Here is a 17873-nt window from a genome sequence, read left to right as displayed (position 1 = left end):
TCAAAAGAAGACAAGGATGTTTTTCCGTCGAAGTTACGTACGCTTTTCACTGATTGGTTCCTTCAAATTGCTTGCTTGCTCAGGTTTGCCGTGCCTCAGAAATGCGTATCAGTTTTGCTTGGCAGACTAGCATCATGAACCAATATTACATGAAGAATTGCATTCAGAACACAATAAAATCACATTCAAATGAGGTCCATCAATAATATCAGCTAGGACAATCAATGACTGAAACCTTACAACACCAATATTACATCAGATAGCACCAAAGTAATATATTTGTTTTGGCCTGAGCACAAAAAAATGTGAATGTCATGTACACTAAAACTAAAAACTAAACTGAATGCCGAAGCGCCAGTATGCAAAGGGTCTTTGTTATGATCACTTTCCTGGTTCTCAATTCCAGATAATCCCTCCTGCCAACATGGGTCGCAAGTTCTCCGCTCCTGGCTACCTCTGTCCGACCCTCCCCACGCCTCCCAGCGCCACCAGTACCCCCACCACGGCCCACCTCCCCAATCCTGCTAATCCCTCCGTCCCCCTGGGCCACCGGAAAGGCTCTCTGGGCCCAGTAGGCCCGGGGTTTGGGTACACCCCGGCTTCGTACAGCGCTCCTCAGTGGGCAGGACCCACAGGCAACTGCCAGGTCGGCATGCTCAATCCCGCCCAGTACCAGGCGCCCATGACTGCCCCGGTGTCCATGCACCAAGGCTACCACATGGGGACCACCACGTCAACCACCCAGAAATCAGTCAGCCAGGGAGGATCTAATTTAAGGCCTACGTAGCCCAGCCCAGTCCAGCTTGAAGCACATGTGCTCTTTGTTTAATTTCAACTGTCTTTTTTTTTTTTTTTAAACCATTATGACTTGTCGTCCTCTCGGGCAGATTGAAGTCTGCCGGGCCCCGTCGGAGGGAGCGTGCAATACACACATATAAACATAGCGTACACTCGCCCCGCCTATTAGCTGTGAAATTGAGCTGTGATGAGCTGATTGGTCAGCCAAAGATGTCTATTTTCTTGTTGTCGAGGGCGGCTGTGCACCACGCATAAAAAGTTCAGGATTGACGGCTTTTGGGTGAACTAAAAGGATGTACTTAAAATACTGTGGAACCTCTGATGCCACTCTGAGCTTCATGCCATGATTTTAATTTCTATGCCTTTCTGTCTCCTCCACTGGCCCCTTCCCTCGCCATTGTAGGGCTTCAAATAGAATGTTCAGCGGGAGAAGAGGCCACTGAACTTGAGTGTCACAGCGTCATCTACAGGTGGCAACAAAAGAAAGTCATACAAGTGGAAATGTATTGGTCTAAAGGATCAAAGCTTTGTGTCAGAGTGTCATTAGCGGGTTGAAACCCAAACTGGAGGTGTCACAGAAAGATATATATCTTTTCTGTGATGAGTCCGATCTCCATCTGGTGTCACAGAAAGACTTAGGGCACAGCCTCAGCTTCTAAGAGATCAGCAAGTCGTGCAAAAAGTACTTAGGCATCAAAGATTTGACGTCTAGTGTGTTTTAAGTCGACTGCGAAATTGCAGCACCCGAAAGCCCAACACACCAAACTTTTTGTCCCTAGTGTACCGTACGTTGTTGTCATTCCAAGCCAAAAGTGGGACGGTGAACATGGAGTAAATATTGACCTGCTTGTAGGATGGGAGGTTAAGTTGTGGCAGTGTGAGGGAATTGTGTGAGAGCAAGTTGAAAGACTCTGTAAGTTTAGCAGGAGTGTGCAGATGGTTTGCTATATATAGAAGGTGAAGTCAATGCAATAAATAAGGCGAGAGAAGAAGAGAAGCAACTGCCCCCTTTTGTAACTGTGGCCTTATTCCCTGAAGACATTTTTGTACATAGATAGTCGGCATATTTATGTCTGGTGTCAATTGTGATTTTGTGTTTTCTACAAAAGGCATCCTGGTGTTGAGCACCGCAAAGTGGAGGCGATGCTGCTGTAGTCATAATCCGGCTCGGGGGTGTTTTTATTTTGTTGTTGTTTTTGTATTTGTTGGTTTACACTTGAATTAAACAAATCCCACATTGGTTCCACGCAACACCACAAAACTCTCACTCAAGTTTGAATAGTTTCGGATCGTGTTAGTTTTCAGACAGCTTTTGAGATAATTAGCCGCTTCGTTAGTGGGGTTCCCTGCTTTTCTGTGGTCTTTTTTTTTTGTACGTATCTATTTAATAAACAGAAATGTTCTTTATGGACCTGTATTCAGCCATCAGATTTTGATGTTGTCTCACTGTAATTATTATTAAAGGTTGTTAAACAACATGTAGTTAAAGGAATATTTAAAAAGTGCAATTGCAGGGTTTATATCTCAATGTACTCTCTCATCCTGCTGTATATTAAGCTCCTCTATCTAAACTTTCCTTGTCCAGTCAAACACCACTTTCTTGCTTTCTATTTTATTGTACATAATCTTATTTTAATGTGCGGTTAACGCCCCCACAACCGAGCGTATAGAGACTAGCGAACGCACACGCACTCTTACCCCGGAAAACGCGAGGAACAATTTTGTGCCTTGCATTCTCACTATTGATAAGTTCTTTGACTCGCCGTTGGAACATATCTTCCTTATCTTTGCTATCCAGCTTAAGGTCCACTTACTAGTGCACGTTGTCCTCACTATTAGGACAACCTTGGCCGAAGTAGAAGGCATGCAGGTGTCACAAGTCAATTTCTGTGCACAAAAATGTTTAAAACTATTAGTTTTGCTTCACTAGTCACGTGGTTATCTTACTTGTATACTGAATTATGATCAAATTGTGAAAGGCAGACGTGGAAAAGCTTTTAGTAAGACAAGTCGTACGAGTAATATCTGAGTTGTCTTACTAGTGCTGAGTGTACTAGTACATGGACCTTTGGGTCGTTTCAAGGATTTGGAATATATGTCAAACCTCTTTCTCCACATCCCATCATCTCCATCTCCTTACACAATGTGAACACACACTGCAAATAATCAAGAAGTTGGTAAATGTTTTCCTGATTATTCACTGCTTCTAGTTGACTCATTCTTGTGTGCTTTTGGCTAGCTTTTGTTTGTTTTTGTGGATATATCATGAAACCATTTCACAGAGGCGCTCCAGCGGCCTGCCCGTAGCTCGGACGACTAGTTAAAACTTCTCTAGAGAAAAAAATAAGTTACTGCAATGCAGAATATGCAAAGTTTTATAGGGATGGAGGGTTCATGGAGTTATTTGCATGCCGATGAGGGTTACTGACTTCAGTTTTTTGATATGGGAATACTATCAGGATTGTTTTTGCCTTTTAGAGTTATCACCACATTGCCCCCCACCACCCCCCCACCACATTTGCATCCGCCAATGTCACAGGCACAAGTTTAATAGCGGCGTAAATGACTCAATGTGTTCTCTGCATGCCAGCTTCACTGGTGTCCAATCCGACAGCCACTGTACAGCACAAAAGATCCGTAAAGGACCTCGAAAAACAAGACATGAGGCTACTGACACAATTCTGCTCTTTTCGTATTGATTTCCTGTGATTTGGTGTCGGGTTTTTGTGTATGTTTTTCACATTGTATAAAATGTAAAAAAAAAAACAAATTAAAAAAAATCTGTTAAATTGCCTATCTCGTTTAGTGTAATGTCCTTTTGCATTTACATTTACAACATTTTTGGCAAACACTGGCTGTTTAGTACACATGACAACTATAACTGGACAATGGAGTAGAGTGGCAAGATGGAAGCCTTATCTTGCAAATGAAAACATGAGATTTGCTCTCAAGAAAAAAATGTGAAAAGCAAAGAATTGACCATACTTCTAATCTAAAACTGTGCTTGACGCAGTCAGAATACTTATTTCCAATTAATCCAGTGAGACAGCATTATGAATGTTATTTTATTCATCAAACACGTACAACCTTTTGACATGCAGCAGCAGTGCATCGAAGCACTGACTCATGAATTCAGAAAAAGCACTAAAATTGGAATGAATGAATGAGGTCTTGATCACGTATCCAGTCTGCGTTTTTTCATAAACTGCCCTGCTCGGCACGGACTTGAAGTTTTGTCTTGATGCGGAAGTCTGTCTTGATGCATTCCCGAGTGACCTCTGCCTTGCGACTGCTGTTGCTGCTGCTCGGGGGCTCTCACGGCAGACCTTTGTGGCGTCTTTCTGCGTGTCTGCATTGTGTGTCTGCTGGGCGTGCTTGGGCAGGGCGCCCCCGAGGGGACATCCGGCTCCACTGTTCCATTCAGGCTGAAATTCCAGAGTTCTAGATCATCTGCGGAGGACGACAGGTTGGACATGATAGATTGCGAGCATACCTGACCAGGATGATGGCATTGTAATGGACTCACGAAGGCACATATAGTATCTAAATTAGGGGTATCCAAAGGTTGCAGCTCATTATTATTATTATTTGCCCGCCGAATATTCTAGTAATAACGAGGCCTGAATCAAAAGGAAATGAGATAAAGATAACATTCTTAAAAAGAGCACACTATTTTTTCAGAAAAGAAATGGACAGCTACAGTCAGCATCAAATTCTAAAGTCATGAAATAGTATCATTTCTGTGTACCAAACCTACATGACTTTCACTAAGACTACACCACACCAGAATGACTGCTTTCAGATCTCCTAAATGCACAAGACTGCCACCTGCAGTCAAAAAGGTGAAACTATTGACGTAAACGGGGACTGAGAGCCTTGTTGTGGAAAACATTCCAGATTTAGGTTTTAAATGCACCGTGTTTCAAGCGAACATTTGACTTTTGAGCAAGCTTCAGATAGGCCATCACGCCAGTAAAGATAAAAAAATAAAATAAATTAAAAAAAAGAAAGCAATCAAAGTAGGTCAAATGACTCAATCACCTCCTTCTCTGAAGAGGTGTTCCACGTTCTCGAGCTGGTTGTCCTGCTTTTGCCTCTTTGCCTCCATTTCCCTACGGAACTTCTGCTGCAGCTCCTGCTGCCGCTGTTTACGCAGATGCTTGGGGTCCGTGTGGCACTCTGACGTCGCTAACGTCTGTCTGGGAAAAGCAGCGGTGGGCAATCAGAATGAGTGACCTACATTAATAACCTAAATCTTTATGTTTGCTCCAGGTTTCTTCAAATGTGACATGAGAGATGGATGGGGTTGGCACAGAGGTGGGCTGAGGGTGTTTACCTTGAGCTTTCGCCTTCGCTTTGAACGTCTTGAGCATCAGGGGTGTGTGTTTCGGAGTCGCGCTCTCTCTGGTTGCTGACTCGGGGCTCCGGTGGTATGATGGCGGGCCTCACTTTGTCCGCTTGCAGCAGGCTACAGAAACGAGCCTTCTCCACGGAGGGCTCGCTTTCCGAGCGCTTGGTCTGAGCCGGGTCCAGAGCGGGCAGTGGCTACGTGTATGGAAAAAGCTTCTCTAAAGGATACATTCTGTCCATTTGTTTTTGTCATTGCGGGCCAAATCATAGTTGTGGTTTGCTTCGGAGTTTGATTATGAAAACGTGTAGGGAATGTCAGGAAAAGCCTGCTCGAGCATCTGAACGATAATAAGAGGCACTTTAAATAATGCCAGTTGTGTAAAAGCTATTTATTGTTTGAATATTTATTAGGCAAGGTCGATCAGCTGACAAGGGCTGCAACTTTTGAATACTTTGGGAAAGGATACTTTTATCTGATCACTTAATAGGATGAAAACTGAATCGATTTTATTAAACAAGTCCAATTGTGGTCGCCATACACATGCTCTACATTAGTGTCTGTGACTTTAATGTCACCACCATATACTGTATAAAATTTCCCATAGGGTGGTTATTGAATAAATGAATGATCCCCAATGTCTCTTACCTGCTTAGGGATCTTGTTAATAGCCTGAAGGTACGCTTTGTCTAGGATGCAGTTTCCAAGGGCGTTCCCGAAACACCTAAATACAAAATGAGATAAAAACTCGGACAGCAACTATTGTGTGAAGTTGAATGGTAACATTTCAGTACTTGAGCGCTCTCTTCATGCCATCGGTGACAGCCTCCTTTCTTGCTTTCTCCAGGGACAAAGCCTTAGACTTCAGTCCCTCGCTTACTCCGTAGCCCACATCTTCATGGAACGCTCCATCCTGGCAGAAAACAAGACACATAAATACAGTATGATGATCATCACAGGATGAATGACACTTGGCCGGGCCCCTAATCATGATGTAGAATTTTAATGTAGCAGACTATGTAGTCAAATGAATAATACATTTGGAGTGTTTTACTATTGGGTTATTTTAGTGTTCTATAAATAAAGTTAATAATAATAGCAATAATCCCAGCCAGGTGTACAAAAGATTTGCAGCTGCAGACCTATGTCTATGAATATGGAACAGTAGTTTTTTTTTTTTTTTCCCTGGAAACTGCAGTGCTATTATTCTTGTTTAAAAAAAAAAAGAAACATGTAACAAAGAGGTTGAGTGAGGCACATGGAAGCATTTTAAGTGAGTCGATGTTGTGACGCATTGCTCTCTTTACATCAAAAATATTTGGTGACAACGCAATGAATGATGGGATATATCGCTTTTCTAGTGCCTGTCAGTTATTCACTATATTTTAAGATGCATTGTGGGATACACTATACAGGACATGGGATAACCTATATTCACTAGATTCAAACTGTACTAACAAATGGCAAACCCACTATATAGGCCCCCATACAGTGGGTGTGATTGCAATTTATTCTTCACCTTGAGCTGTACTTTGACGAAAGCGCTGACCCCTACGTAATACTTCCCGTTAACCAGGTCCACGAAGTCTACAAAGGCAAACAAGAGGCTGTGTTGGTTAAGATACAGAGCATGGCGGTTGCCATGGAAACAGATTACTATGGCAACAGAGAAGACAGATAGAGACAGAAGTATCCAGTACCGACGGTCTGCTGCGAGATGGAGTGAGACCACCCGTTATATCCAAACATCTCATTGGCCAGGCTGATTACACGGTGGCCCTCGATGTAGCACACCTTCAACGATAAAATGGTGAAATCTGCTATAAGCTACTCTTATTTGCAGGCTATGCAGGGACATTTTAAAACGCTTAAAGACTTAAAAAGAAAATGCAATCAAACTGTTTTAAATTACGGAAAAGGGAATGCACAAATCTATTTAAAAAAAAATAAGTATTATCTTAAAAACATGCCTTCTGTCCTCCTCCAGCGATTCTGGTACTGATAAATTCTGGCCCCAGCTTCTGTCGCAGTGCATTGTGGACAGCTTGCTGCTCCTCGGCTGTGTAAGCACACTGACATGTCGTGTGTGCGTATGTGTGTGTGTTGGGGGTAGAAATAAGTGAGAATTAGTTGTATTTATTTCCACTGTGCAGTGTACACACGTTCATTTTGAAGAGAAACTCTTCTAAATTGTTTCGTCATGTCTTTCATACCTGGCCGAAGCGCTTGGGAGACGACATTTTCTCCTCGGAAATGTTGGACATTTTAAAATCGCGCCGGAGGAAAAGAGAAACGACAAGAATCAGAAGAGTGAAGCTACAGGTAAATACAAAATTTCAAAATTCATGGCGCGGTGTCTTGTTCTCTTCGTCATGGGTTCTTCTTTACACGCTTTGAATGCTTCGTTACTGCCTCAAGTGGTAGGAAGGCGAAATGCACGACTAACCCAGAGGACGAAGATGGAGGGGGGTTCACAAATGTGCGTGACATCAAGTAACCCAGAATTGTTGCTGTGTCCCCGCAGTGACGTGAATTTCTTTTTTATTTTATCTCGACATTCCCACTTCCCGCACAGATAACACGTACAGAAATTGTTCAAGATTTAGGAAAATAAAGCTTTAATCGTGCCACTGAATCAATATGGAGTTATTGTATCAATCTTGACCATTCATAATGTTCTTTATCTTCTCACGTGTGTTCTCTAACAAAATACTGCTACAAATGGGAACTAGGCTTCTCTGAAACCAACAACTCCGCTTTGTCGTTGATCTTTAAAGTATGTTAAATGTGCGCCTCTCTGATCCAATAAGAGCAGATTAAATGTCACACGACACGCAAACAAGTGCTGCAAACAGGAATGCCGTGGATTTCAATGTAATTCTAAGAATAATTGGAAGCAAAACAGCGAGGAGATTTTTGATCAATAAAAACGAATTATTTCACACATTTAAAAATATGCGCGTGCAAGTGACAGATGGCTGCATGTGATACTGCAGATTAGGGTCGCGTGTGCATGCGCGCGCGTGTATGGGCGCGCGCGCGTGTATGCGTACGCAACTGTTCCTTCTGTTTGTTTCGTCCACGTCTCCTCTCGTAAACCACAGCACTATTCTTCCCCCGCCCCCCCCCCCCCCCCCTTGCCTAAATAGACACCGCCGCGCGTGCATGTAGTAGCAGCAGCGGGATCGCGTGTATCTCGTCAAAACAAAGCGAGGGCGCGCGCGCGAGAGCGGTTTGAGGCGCATGCTTCATGAATGAGTCCTCCGCGGTCTTCCCTATTCTTCCACTACACTATCCGTACCACCCCTACCTCCCCCTCTTCCTCTCCCTCTAAAGGACCACACACCGGACCCATAGCCCGCCCAATGCCTGACTGGAAGCTCCATACGGTGGATCGAGCCCCGGTGAGCCACCAATGAGCCCGGACGGAACCGACCTGACATCGGAGCTGTATGCACGCGTCATCTCGATTGGGACCAGGCGACAGGATACTGAACGGTGAGCGTGGCAACTTGAGATTCACTGCAATGCATTTTTTAAATGGATTTTAAGATGTTTGTGTGTGGGGAGCACCTTTAAACATTCCTTTTCTTGGATCAACGTGGACTGTTGTTTGCACGCGCGTCAGTCTGATTGGCCATTTTGTGTTGAATAATCTCAACGGGCTGGGTCGCAGACTGCTTGCGCTAGGCCGGGAAAGCAATCTTGTGAGGTGATCGTAAAAATGTTATCGTAAAAAGACAAAGAGGAGAAGGGAACGGGGGTGGAGGGCTGCAGAAAGTCCCCCCCCCCTCCCAGACTGGCGTGGCGTCTCTGCTGGCTTCCAACCTCACCTTTGATTCAAAACATGACAACACGCCCGTGTTATGTTAGGTATGGACAGGCATTGAAATAAGAGTGCGTCGTTAGTTTTTGTTTTAAGAAGAAAAAAAAAAATCCCAGACTGTTGTTCACACTTCTGATCAGTGGGTGGCGCGTTTCTATGGAGAGACACCCAAATAAAAGAAGCGTCATGACGACCATAACCTTAATAGTATCCGGCGTAGGGCTCCGTCCTAGTATGGTTTAGTAATAGACAATTAAACTCTACGAATAAACTATGCGAGTAGACAGTGTCACACACTATAGTAGCCTCAATCCTTATCAAGACAAGTAAATAAAAGCTCAGATGGCTCTCCATAATGCATTAACCCAAGTACCTAACCTGTCTCTCTTTTTTTTATTTTTTAGACCGATACCAGTATGATTAGTCAAATCTTAACTTAGTCATTGATACCGGTGCCTAGTGCCGATACCACTCATATTTTTCTTCCATAAAATTCCCCCCCCCCCAAAAAACAATGACAAATGATTTTAAATTAAGAAATATATATATATATCAAATATAGCAAATTTCCTTTAAATTTCATGAAATTAATTGCAATTTTCTATTCTTCTAGTTTCTCATTCTAATTCGGATTAGTGAATACGGTACCTTGAAACTTGTATCTGTTGTAACTAATTATCCATTAGTATCCAGTTGTCAAACAGGACACAGTTTTGTCTCTGTAGTAACATGTAGATGCCTTACGAGCCAAATTTGTCCTAGTTGTTACTTGTTGACCTGAACATGGATATCAAGGAGAGGGAACAAGTGCGAGATACCCTCCTTCTTCTCATGCTGCACATGCACATACATGCTTTTAGTTTTGGCCAGAGTGTTTGTGTGTGTGTGTGTGTGTGTCTGTGTGTGTGTGTGTGTGTGTGTGTGTGTGCGCGCGCGCGTCTGTGTGTGTGTGTGTGCGTGCGTGTGTGTGTGTGTGTGTGTGTGTGTGTGTGCGTGTGTGTGTGTGTGTGTGTGTGGTGAGCTGGCAGCGCAAGTTGAGTAAATATTGCAAAACTCTCTCAGTCAATGTGGAAATAACAGACAATATTGTAGCTCAAGACTGCACACGTACAGTTACTCTTTAAAAACATAGTCATCCAACTCAAGGTCCATATGACGCCTGCAAAAAAAAAAAAAACTCACCACATTTTTCTCTTCAAATCTTGAATAAAAAATGGTAACCAAATGCAGGGGGAATTACATGATATAATGGGATTATTATATATCCATCCATTTTCTGAACCGCTTAGTCCCCACGGGGGTCGCGGGCGTGCTGGAGCCTATCCCAGCCGTCATCGGGCAGTAGGCGGGGGACACCCTGAACTGGTTGCCAGCCAATCGCAGGGCACACAGAGACAGACAACCAATAATAATTTAACTCCTATGCGGCTAAATAAACATTGCAGCCCAGTTTCTGGACATCATTTTTTGATAAAGTAGGTTATTTGTGAATTTAAGTTATTTTCCATAATATGACTTCTCCATTACTGTCTTTGAATGTGTTTTATGTTCAAAACAAGCATAATCAGTTGTGTTGTGAAAACTACTGTATTTAATTTTCACCGAATAAAGTAGCTTAGTAGGTTTGAGAGGTCTTTAACAAAATATGAAGAAGAAAAGAAAGAAATGATAATTTAAAAAATGAATGAAAGAAATGTTCCTGCTCTCGGCATATTTTGACACATTTATGCTTGTCCCTATGGAGATGCTGGATGGACTCAGGCGGAGGCACGCCTCCCGCTCCTCCCCCCGACCCCTCTCCCTCAACTTCAGCACCTTCTCGGCACCTCCCCCGAGCCCGGACTTGGACGCTGGCAATGAGCATCCAATCAGGAGGTGAGCATCTCACGCGTCAAGATTAATGGTCACTAAAGTCGAGGATTTTGGGTAATCTACTTATCCGTGTGCCGTTAAATCCTGCCGTATCTCTTTACCATCAAGTCGAAACCATTTGAGCTTACACTAGCAGTGCAGTGAAGGCCCAGTCCAGTGTTGTCAAGTCACAAGTCAATCTAAATAAAAAGAGGGGACCACGACATCCCATATAATCATATTATTGGCTCATTTATCTCATCTGTACACAAGTATAACATCATGCAAGATAATCCAATTCAACACATTATAACACAACTTCAACAATCAAGAGGTAATGTAACATTTGGGTGTCAATAAAAACTTTTATATGCTGAATTTAATTTAGTTTTCCCCAAATAGTATTATACTTTTTCAGTTTGTGATTTCCGATAACATTTACACAAACATCCAGCAAGGCTGTGTGGAAATTTTTGACTCGACTTCCATCATGTATTATTTTAGTATTTTTTTTTTAAAAGTATTTGTAAAAGAAATTTCTCTGTGTATCATGGGTAAATGTGGAATGTAGCCCACACTGCAAACAAGCTTCAAAGTGCTTTTATAATAGCATTGCTACCTTGTACATAATCGTCGCTCCTATTGCATAGGTCGTGACAAAGCAGGAGGAGCGCCTTTATTGTATCTTAACTTCCTCCTGCTCTTGTTTGTGTTTTCAATGAGCCATGCGAGCTCTCTTCCTCTTCCTCTTCTTCTTCCTCCTCCCAGCTTTACAGTGACAGTTGCTCAGCTGCTGCCTACACCGCACCGGCATCTGTGTGCTGCATAAATATTTGTTGGCATCAATGCCAGTATTGTTTGGGAACCCATTTTGCTCCCTCTGTTCTCTCCTCCTCTCTGAGACCTCGGGGCATCGCCCCTCCTACTTTCCCATTTCTCATCACTCTGTCCTACTTTTCTTTTGCGTCTTCCTCTCTCGCTGACTTTTCATCGTCTCTTTCCTCTGCGTCTATTACTGTAAACGTTGTCGAGTGTGTTTTTCTTACTGGTGTCGCCCCTCCTCTATGACTCCTTTGAGGACTCTGCACCGGCTCAAGCTGATGAGCTCGCCCAGCCTCAGCGAGCTGGCCAAGAGTGACAAGGGTTCGCCAGAGGACAGAGGCGAGAAGCAGAAGAGGGCTGGAGCCAACGCCACTTGGAACAGGTACGTCCCGTTGGGGTTTGATCCATTCCTGGGTCACGTATGGTACACTTCCTCGCACAAGTGCCCATCCCTTTCTTTCAAATAGTTAGATAATTTGTAAAACTTTTGTCCAAAGTTGGGTTTGTGTGTCCTTGCAGCATCCACAATGCCGTCATCGCAGTGTTCCAGAAGAAAGGTTTGGCCGACAATGAACTTTACGTTCTCAACGAAGGCGTCCGGTAGGTTAATATATGAAATGAATTGAATTAAGACGCATAAACTACTATTTAGTTCCACTATTACTGTATGTTGTTACACCGCAAAAAAATAGTTGGTGTTTTTTTTCGGGTGTTGGAACAGATTAATGGCATTTCAATTCATGTCAATGTGTAAAGCTGCTTTCCGATACAAGAACACAATATTGAACTCAAAAGTCAAAACAACACTTTAAAAAAAAAAATACAACTCGGTGTACTTCTAGTTAAGTACAGTAAGCGTACTTTTGTCCCATTTGCGAATTTTGTAATTCCATTTTTTGTTGTTAAAATTCCTCTTCAAATTGTGCTGACTCACCACTTTATGTTAACGACGCTTGTTTATGTGTTCACGGCAGATATGTCATTATCTTCACACACTCCAGTTGTCTAACGCGCATACACTCTCATTACGAAACAGTAAAGTACACACGCACGCCCCCACGAATAAACAAGAGATGCAATGTCCCGTTTTTGTAACGTAGCAAAGACAAGTAAACATTTGTTTTGTGCCGGTTGCTCATCCTTAAATCACCTAATAAAGTCAATGTTCTTCCATCAGGCACCTGCTGAAGACCGAGTTGGGTTCCTTCTTCACCGAATACCTTCAGGTAATCCCAGTAGGTCAACTGCATAATCATAATGAAATCTTTAGACCAGTGTTTCTGAAGCTTTATTGAGCCAAGGTGCGTACAGCAAAGCCGCGGTGTATGGCGGGGGAATTGTTCCAGAAAATTTGCTGTATAGAGACCAATAGAAAAATATAGTATATTTTTAATAGTTTTACACAGTGGAAAAATAAAATTCTGTATTTGGCTAATTTTCTCCTACCACATGAGGATCTCAAACGTAAGGAACAATCACCATGAGATGAAATTCTGATCACATCATGGTTCATAACACTTTTTAGTTGAACACAAAGCTATTACTATGTACATAAATGAACAAATATGTATTTATCATTTTCAGTTGGGAATCACTGTCACTTCTACACGTTGGTGGCAGACGTTTTATTTTCTTCTCTCATTTCATGTTGCAGAACCAGCTGCTGACAAAGGGTATGGTCATCCTGAGGGACAAAATAAGGTTCTACGAAGGTACGGTTTCCTCTAAATGTGATACACTACTATAATATAGTATAGTTCACGGTTATCTTAATAGCATGTTGTCATAATGTCACTCTGATGCAACTCGCTCACAAACACATTTTCAGAGTCCAAATAAAGAGCAGGCGTTGTGTGTCATTTCCGTTGCCAACTTGCAGGTCAGAAGTTACTGGACTCTTTGGCCGAGACGTGGGACTTTTTCTTCTGCGATGTGCTGTCCATGCTGCAGGCCATTTTCCATCCAGTCCAGGTAGGCCGGCATTTCAAGACGATAATCAGCAAGCACAAGAAAATGCTTGCATTTGTTACCTGGGCCTTCAGTGGGGTCTTAATCCACTTCTTAGTACCACCACTATCATGTTGCACAATTATAAAAAAATCATTCAATATTGTACATAAATGCAACCGTGTCACGTGCATCATATAAAGTAGGTCACAATCAACTAATAACAAGATATAAACAATGTCATTCTGATATATCATACGTAAGTTTGTCTTCTGAAAGATCTGTGCACATTAGAATGACAAAGCAACACATAAAGCCTGAAATCTGTTTGGACAATAGTGCAAATGTGACACTAAACTTTTTTGATTTTTTTTTTTCTTTTTCAAATTCACCACTTTGCTGAGCTTTGTTGCTGTTGTCGCGCACAGGGTAAGGAGCCATCTGTCCGTCAGCTGGCTCTGCTCCACTTCAGGAGCATGATCGTACTGAGCGTCAAGCTGGAGGACGCCCTGTCCCGGCCCCGGGCGCGAGTGCCGCCCTCTGTAACTCAGATGCTGCTCATCCTGCAGGTAACACCGTTCTTGATGACGCTCGTTTTGACAGATGGGATGTGACAACAACATTTGTGACCAAAAAAAAAATATTTTCCATCCATAAAATGAAATTTTGTGTGAGTTATTGACGAATATTGATGTTATCACTGCAGGGCGTTCATGAGTCACGTGGCGTGAATGAGGATTACTTGAGGCTGGAGTCGCTGGTCCAGAAGGTGGTCTCACCCTACTTGGGCACTCATGGGCTTTACTCTGGAGACGACATCGAGGACCACTGCTGTGTTCTGGGTGAGGCCAGTATGTAGTTTGGGAGTATTTAATGGTGATATAAATTGAAGTAAAACAAAAAGTAGTTTGTTTTCAAGAAATTAATTTTATATTTTGAAGAAAAGTCTTTTATATTTGTCAATTATAATTATAAAATATATATAGCATTTTCAAATAACTGTTTATAAATGCTCCTTTAGAGAAGCGCTTCCAGTGGGGCTGGTCCAAGTCTGCCGAGCATCTGTCCAAGAACCCGGTCGTCCGATCAAAAAGCTACAACATCCCGCTGCTCCTCACGCCCGTGGCCGAGTATGATGCCGACTGCGGCTCTGTGGGGAGCGGAGGAATCCGTCGACACTCGGCCTGCGAGATAATCTCTTGCCTGGAGGAGCAGAAGTTGAACTACGCCGAGCTGGCGGCTAGTTCTGAGCTTTCCGGCTCCGCCTCCAACAGGCTATGCGTGGGCTCGCAGTTCAAAGGTATGTTTATATGTGTTATGTTACCGGCAGCCAGTCAGAACCAACAAGAATGAAAATCCTGAAAGACGGCTGCACCTAAATGTTTTTTTTTTTAATACTTCTGGCAATGCCCTCTTTGCAACGTTTTTACATGTCAGTGAGCGGCGGAACAAAAGGCTGCTATCACAAAAACCTGGCATTCAAACCGGGGTTATGCCGACTTTTCATATCCACTGTATCACTTGCCATCATGTGTAGAATTACAAAGAATCCTCAAATAGGTAGCTTTTCCAATGCTCAGAACAAAAATGCTATAATGCCCCCATGACCTGATAAATGTGATTGACAGGCATGATGCAGACAGGAGCCGCCTCCATGGACCTCCCGCTATCAGCCTCATCCATCCTACACTCGTCGGGGGCTCTGCACGGCACCGAGGCCACCACCACCGTGACTGACCTCGGCAATGCGGGGTCCTGCTCGCCACTCAGCGAGTCATCCAGCCCGGAAACCATTATCGGACAAGTCCTCCAGTCGGCGGACTCCGACTCGGACGGGATATTCATCGACTTCCCTCCTCATTCCTCTGAAGCTCTCCACTACGGCTGTGAGAGCAGGCAAAGCACAGTGTAGCTGCGAGCACCCACACACGCATGCACACACACTTGTGATTATTAATGTTAGTACACTTCAACAAGTACATTTCATTGCTTTGAATCCATCCATCCTCTCCTCCATCCATTTATGCTACTTCCATGAAATAATTTAATTCTAAAAGTTAATGGCATGAAACAGAGTGGACCCTTGTTCATTGATACATTCCAGACAAGCTGAATTTTGCAAAGATATTATGGTATCCAATTGCAACTTGTGCAAAACACGGTACTACACGCGCAAAACTCTGAATTCAAGCTTGCCTGTACACCGTAAAAACTCATACCCCCCACCAAAAAAAGAACACAGACCTCCACCAAGGTCAAACTCTTAACAACTAGTGACCAAAAATCCAATGACTGTTTATTTATATGGTATGTCTACACGTGTATAAGAAAACAAACAAAAAAGAAACAGTCATCATTTTGCGCAAAACATTCTCAAGGGATACAGTGTGGGTCAAAAATGCGAAGATGCGTGTGGTCACTGGCCATTGAAAAGCATGCACCTCCAACATTTGTATTTTTGTCACCCGTTTTGCTTGATTGAGAGAAAAAATGTCGAGGTGTTTTTCTGAAAACCGAGAAAAAATGCATTGAAAAAATAAGCAAAATTTAGAAACATGCTTTGGAAAAAGATAGAACAGCAGATGTATGCTTTAACATAAAACACAAAAAAAATGAAACAAAAAAGTGCGTGTACATCCTTTTCATAAAAAAAGATACGACTATGTGCCTATTAAAACAAAACAAATAACAAAATTGAGATACTTGCCTTAAAGAATAATTACAAAAAAATTAGATGCATGCAATTTTGAAGTTTTTTGAAAGGAAAAAAAAGCCAGAATCTGTATGTGAAAGAAAAGAAAAGAAAATGCAGATGCATGTTTTTTTTTTAAATTAAGGAATACATGGTTTATAAATAGAATACATCTTACAAAATTTGACAAAACGTGCTTGATTATAACGATTCAGGTTTTTAAATGTGAATTGGAGATACAACAAAGAAGTTTTCAAAAAGAATCAAAATAGAGATACCAGTCTCGAAAAAGGCAACACGTTTTTTAAGATTTGTACTCCATTATAAAAGTTAACAAATTTAATACAATGCTTTGGAGAAAAGCAACTACAGAATACGAGTATGCTTTTTAAAAATTCCCCCAAAACGCCCAAATTGGTAATTCACGCTTTTAAAATCATAATCAAAACGTTTCATAGTGGTTGCCTACAAAATCCTGCATCATGGTGGTTGCCTACAAAAACCTGCATCAGCACCTTTTTGAGGATCTGTCCAAAACCTTTCTACCTTGACACGCCTCCTTCCAAAGTTTTGCGGAAGTCTTTCATGTACTTTTCACTAACATTCAAACACCATGGGAGAGAGAATAATTGTCAATGCTGCAGGTGTAGTGTGTTTTTTAGTCTGTGTGATGAAATCATTTTGAAATCATTGTTTTTACTAGGCAATGGGTGTTGTGTTCACAAACAATTGGCGAGAGGCCTCCATGCATAGTCACATGTGTTTTACCATTGACTGAAATAATAATAATGAGCGCCTTCATTCCAATGAGGATCACATCATCCTTTTTTTCTGAATGTAAAAAAGGAATGTCATTTAATTATAAAAAAACATGACTCAAGGGTTTTCCACTCAGTCAAGCATTCCCCTTTTCTACATTTGTACCATTTTGAACATGTGTCGTATGTTATTTTTGCATTTGATCAACATTTTATGCTAATGTGGCTAATAGGCTGTTCTGATGTTGCCGCTTGTAGAGGTCCAAAGGGAAAAAGTTGTTTTCTAGATGGTGTTCTTGGATTTATTGTTTGTTTTTTTGCTCTGTACAGATGGTAACTTTTTAATTGTTTACATTTCAAAAGACAATTGTACTGAATGTTGTCTCACACTGTATTTTGCACCTTGTAAATACAAGTGCGTTGTTAGTTTTTCAGATAGCTAAGGGGGAAAATGTTAAGTGGTCATGATATGAATCTTTTAATAATAAGGGCTTTTTTAAAAATTGATCTTTTACAACAAAAAAATGTTTTACCTCAAGCTTTTTGTACTTTACTTTTTTGGGACAATCTATATTAATTTGTTATACTTGCCTGGTATGAAACAATGTAGATTTGAATAAAATGTTCAAATGTGGGTTATCACATTTGTTTTGTTTTTGTGTTTGTTATATTTAGTTAGTTATTCAATTATTACTTTCATGCTTTCAATTTACTGTTAGTTTTCTGACCTTTTCAATATTTTAAAATTCCATTATTTTATTTAAAAAATATATGTATATATGTCTAACAAAATGCAAAATAGGCTAGTAAACAGTTTGTACGTATACAAAA

General features: G+C 41.8%; 3 protein-coding genes across 7 annotated transcripts in view; 2 read left to right on the top strand and 1 right to left on the bottom strand.

The window, feature by feature from the left end:
- The window catches only part of wnk1a (WNK lysine deficient protein kinase 1a), a 29515-nt gene extending 25923 nt beyond the window's left edge, over positions 1 to 3592 (top strand). For 4 of the 5 annotated variants that reach the window (XM_049723833.2, XM_049723836.2, XM_049723834.1 and 1 more), the window contains exon 27: positions 407 to 3592. In XM_049723833.2, coding sequence (XP_049579790.1) covers positions 407 to 787 — 381 coding nt within the window. In that variant the 3' untranslated portion in view covers positions 788 to 3592. The remainder of the gene's footprint in view (positions 1 to 406) is intronic. The other variant, XM_049723837.2, reaches the window with a different exon arrangement.
- Positions 3593 to 3834: 242 nt separating this feature from the next.
- rad52 (RAD52 homolog, DNA repair protein) lies at positions 3835 to 8267 on the bottom strand. The gene is made up of 9 exons (XM_049723848.2): positions 7360 to 8267; positions 7117 to 7218; positions 6847 to 6940; positions 6666 to 6733; positions 5941 to 6059; positions 5795 to 5870; positions 5135 to 5343; positions 4840 to 4997; positions 3835 to 4248 (listed from the first exon to the last, which is right to left on the bottom strand). Exons 1-9 carry the CDS (start codon positions 7408 to 7410, stop codon positions 3974 to 3976), a joined length of 1152 nt encoding a protein of 383 aa, XP_049579805.1. The 5' UTR covers positions 7411 to 8267; the 3' UTR covers positions 3835 to 3973.
- Positions 8268 to 8290: 23 nt separating this feature from the next.
- On the top strand, positions 8291 to 17684 carry prr5a (proline rich 5a (renal)). The gene is made up of 11 exons (XM_049723846.2): positions 8291 to 8644; positions 10717 to 10847; positions 11902 to 12027; positions 12165 to 12245; positions 12823 to 12871; positions 13300 to 13357; positions 13525 to 13616; positions 14021 to 14161; positions 14299 to 14434; positions 14614 to 14892; positions 15221 to 17684. The coding sequence occupies exons 2-11, from the start codon at positions 10717 to 10719 to the stop codon at positions 15502 to 15504; spliced, it is 1377 nt and encodes a 458-aa protein (XP_049579803.1). The 5' UTR covers positions 8291 to 8644; the 3' UTR covers positions 15505 to 17684.
- Positions 17685 to 17873: the final 189 nt, after the last annotated feature.

The sequence above is a fragment of the Syngnathus scovelli genome, chromosome 6 (genome assembly GCF_024217435.2).
Source record: "Syngnathus scovelli strain Florida chromosome 6, RoL_Ssco_1.2, whole genome shotgun sequence".
Lineage (NCBI taxonomy): Eukaryota > Metazoa > Chordata > Actinopteri > Syngnathiformes > Syngnathidae > Syngnathus > Syngnathus scovelli.
The sequence above is the reverse complement of the archived record's forward strand: the minus strand, read 5'-3'. Positions and strand labels throughout refer to the sequence as shown.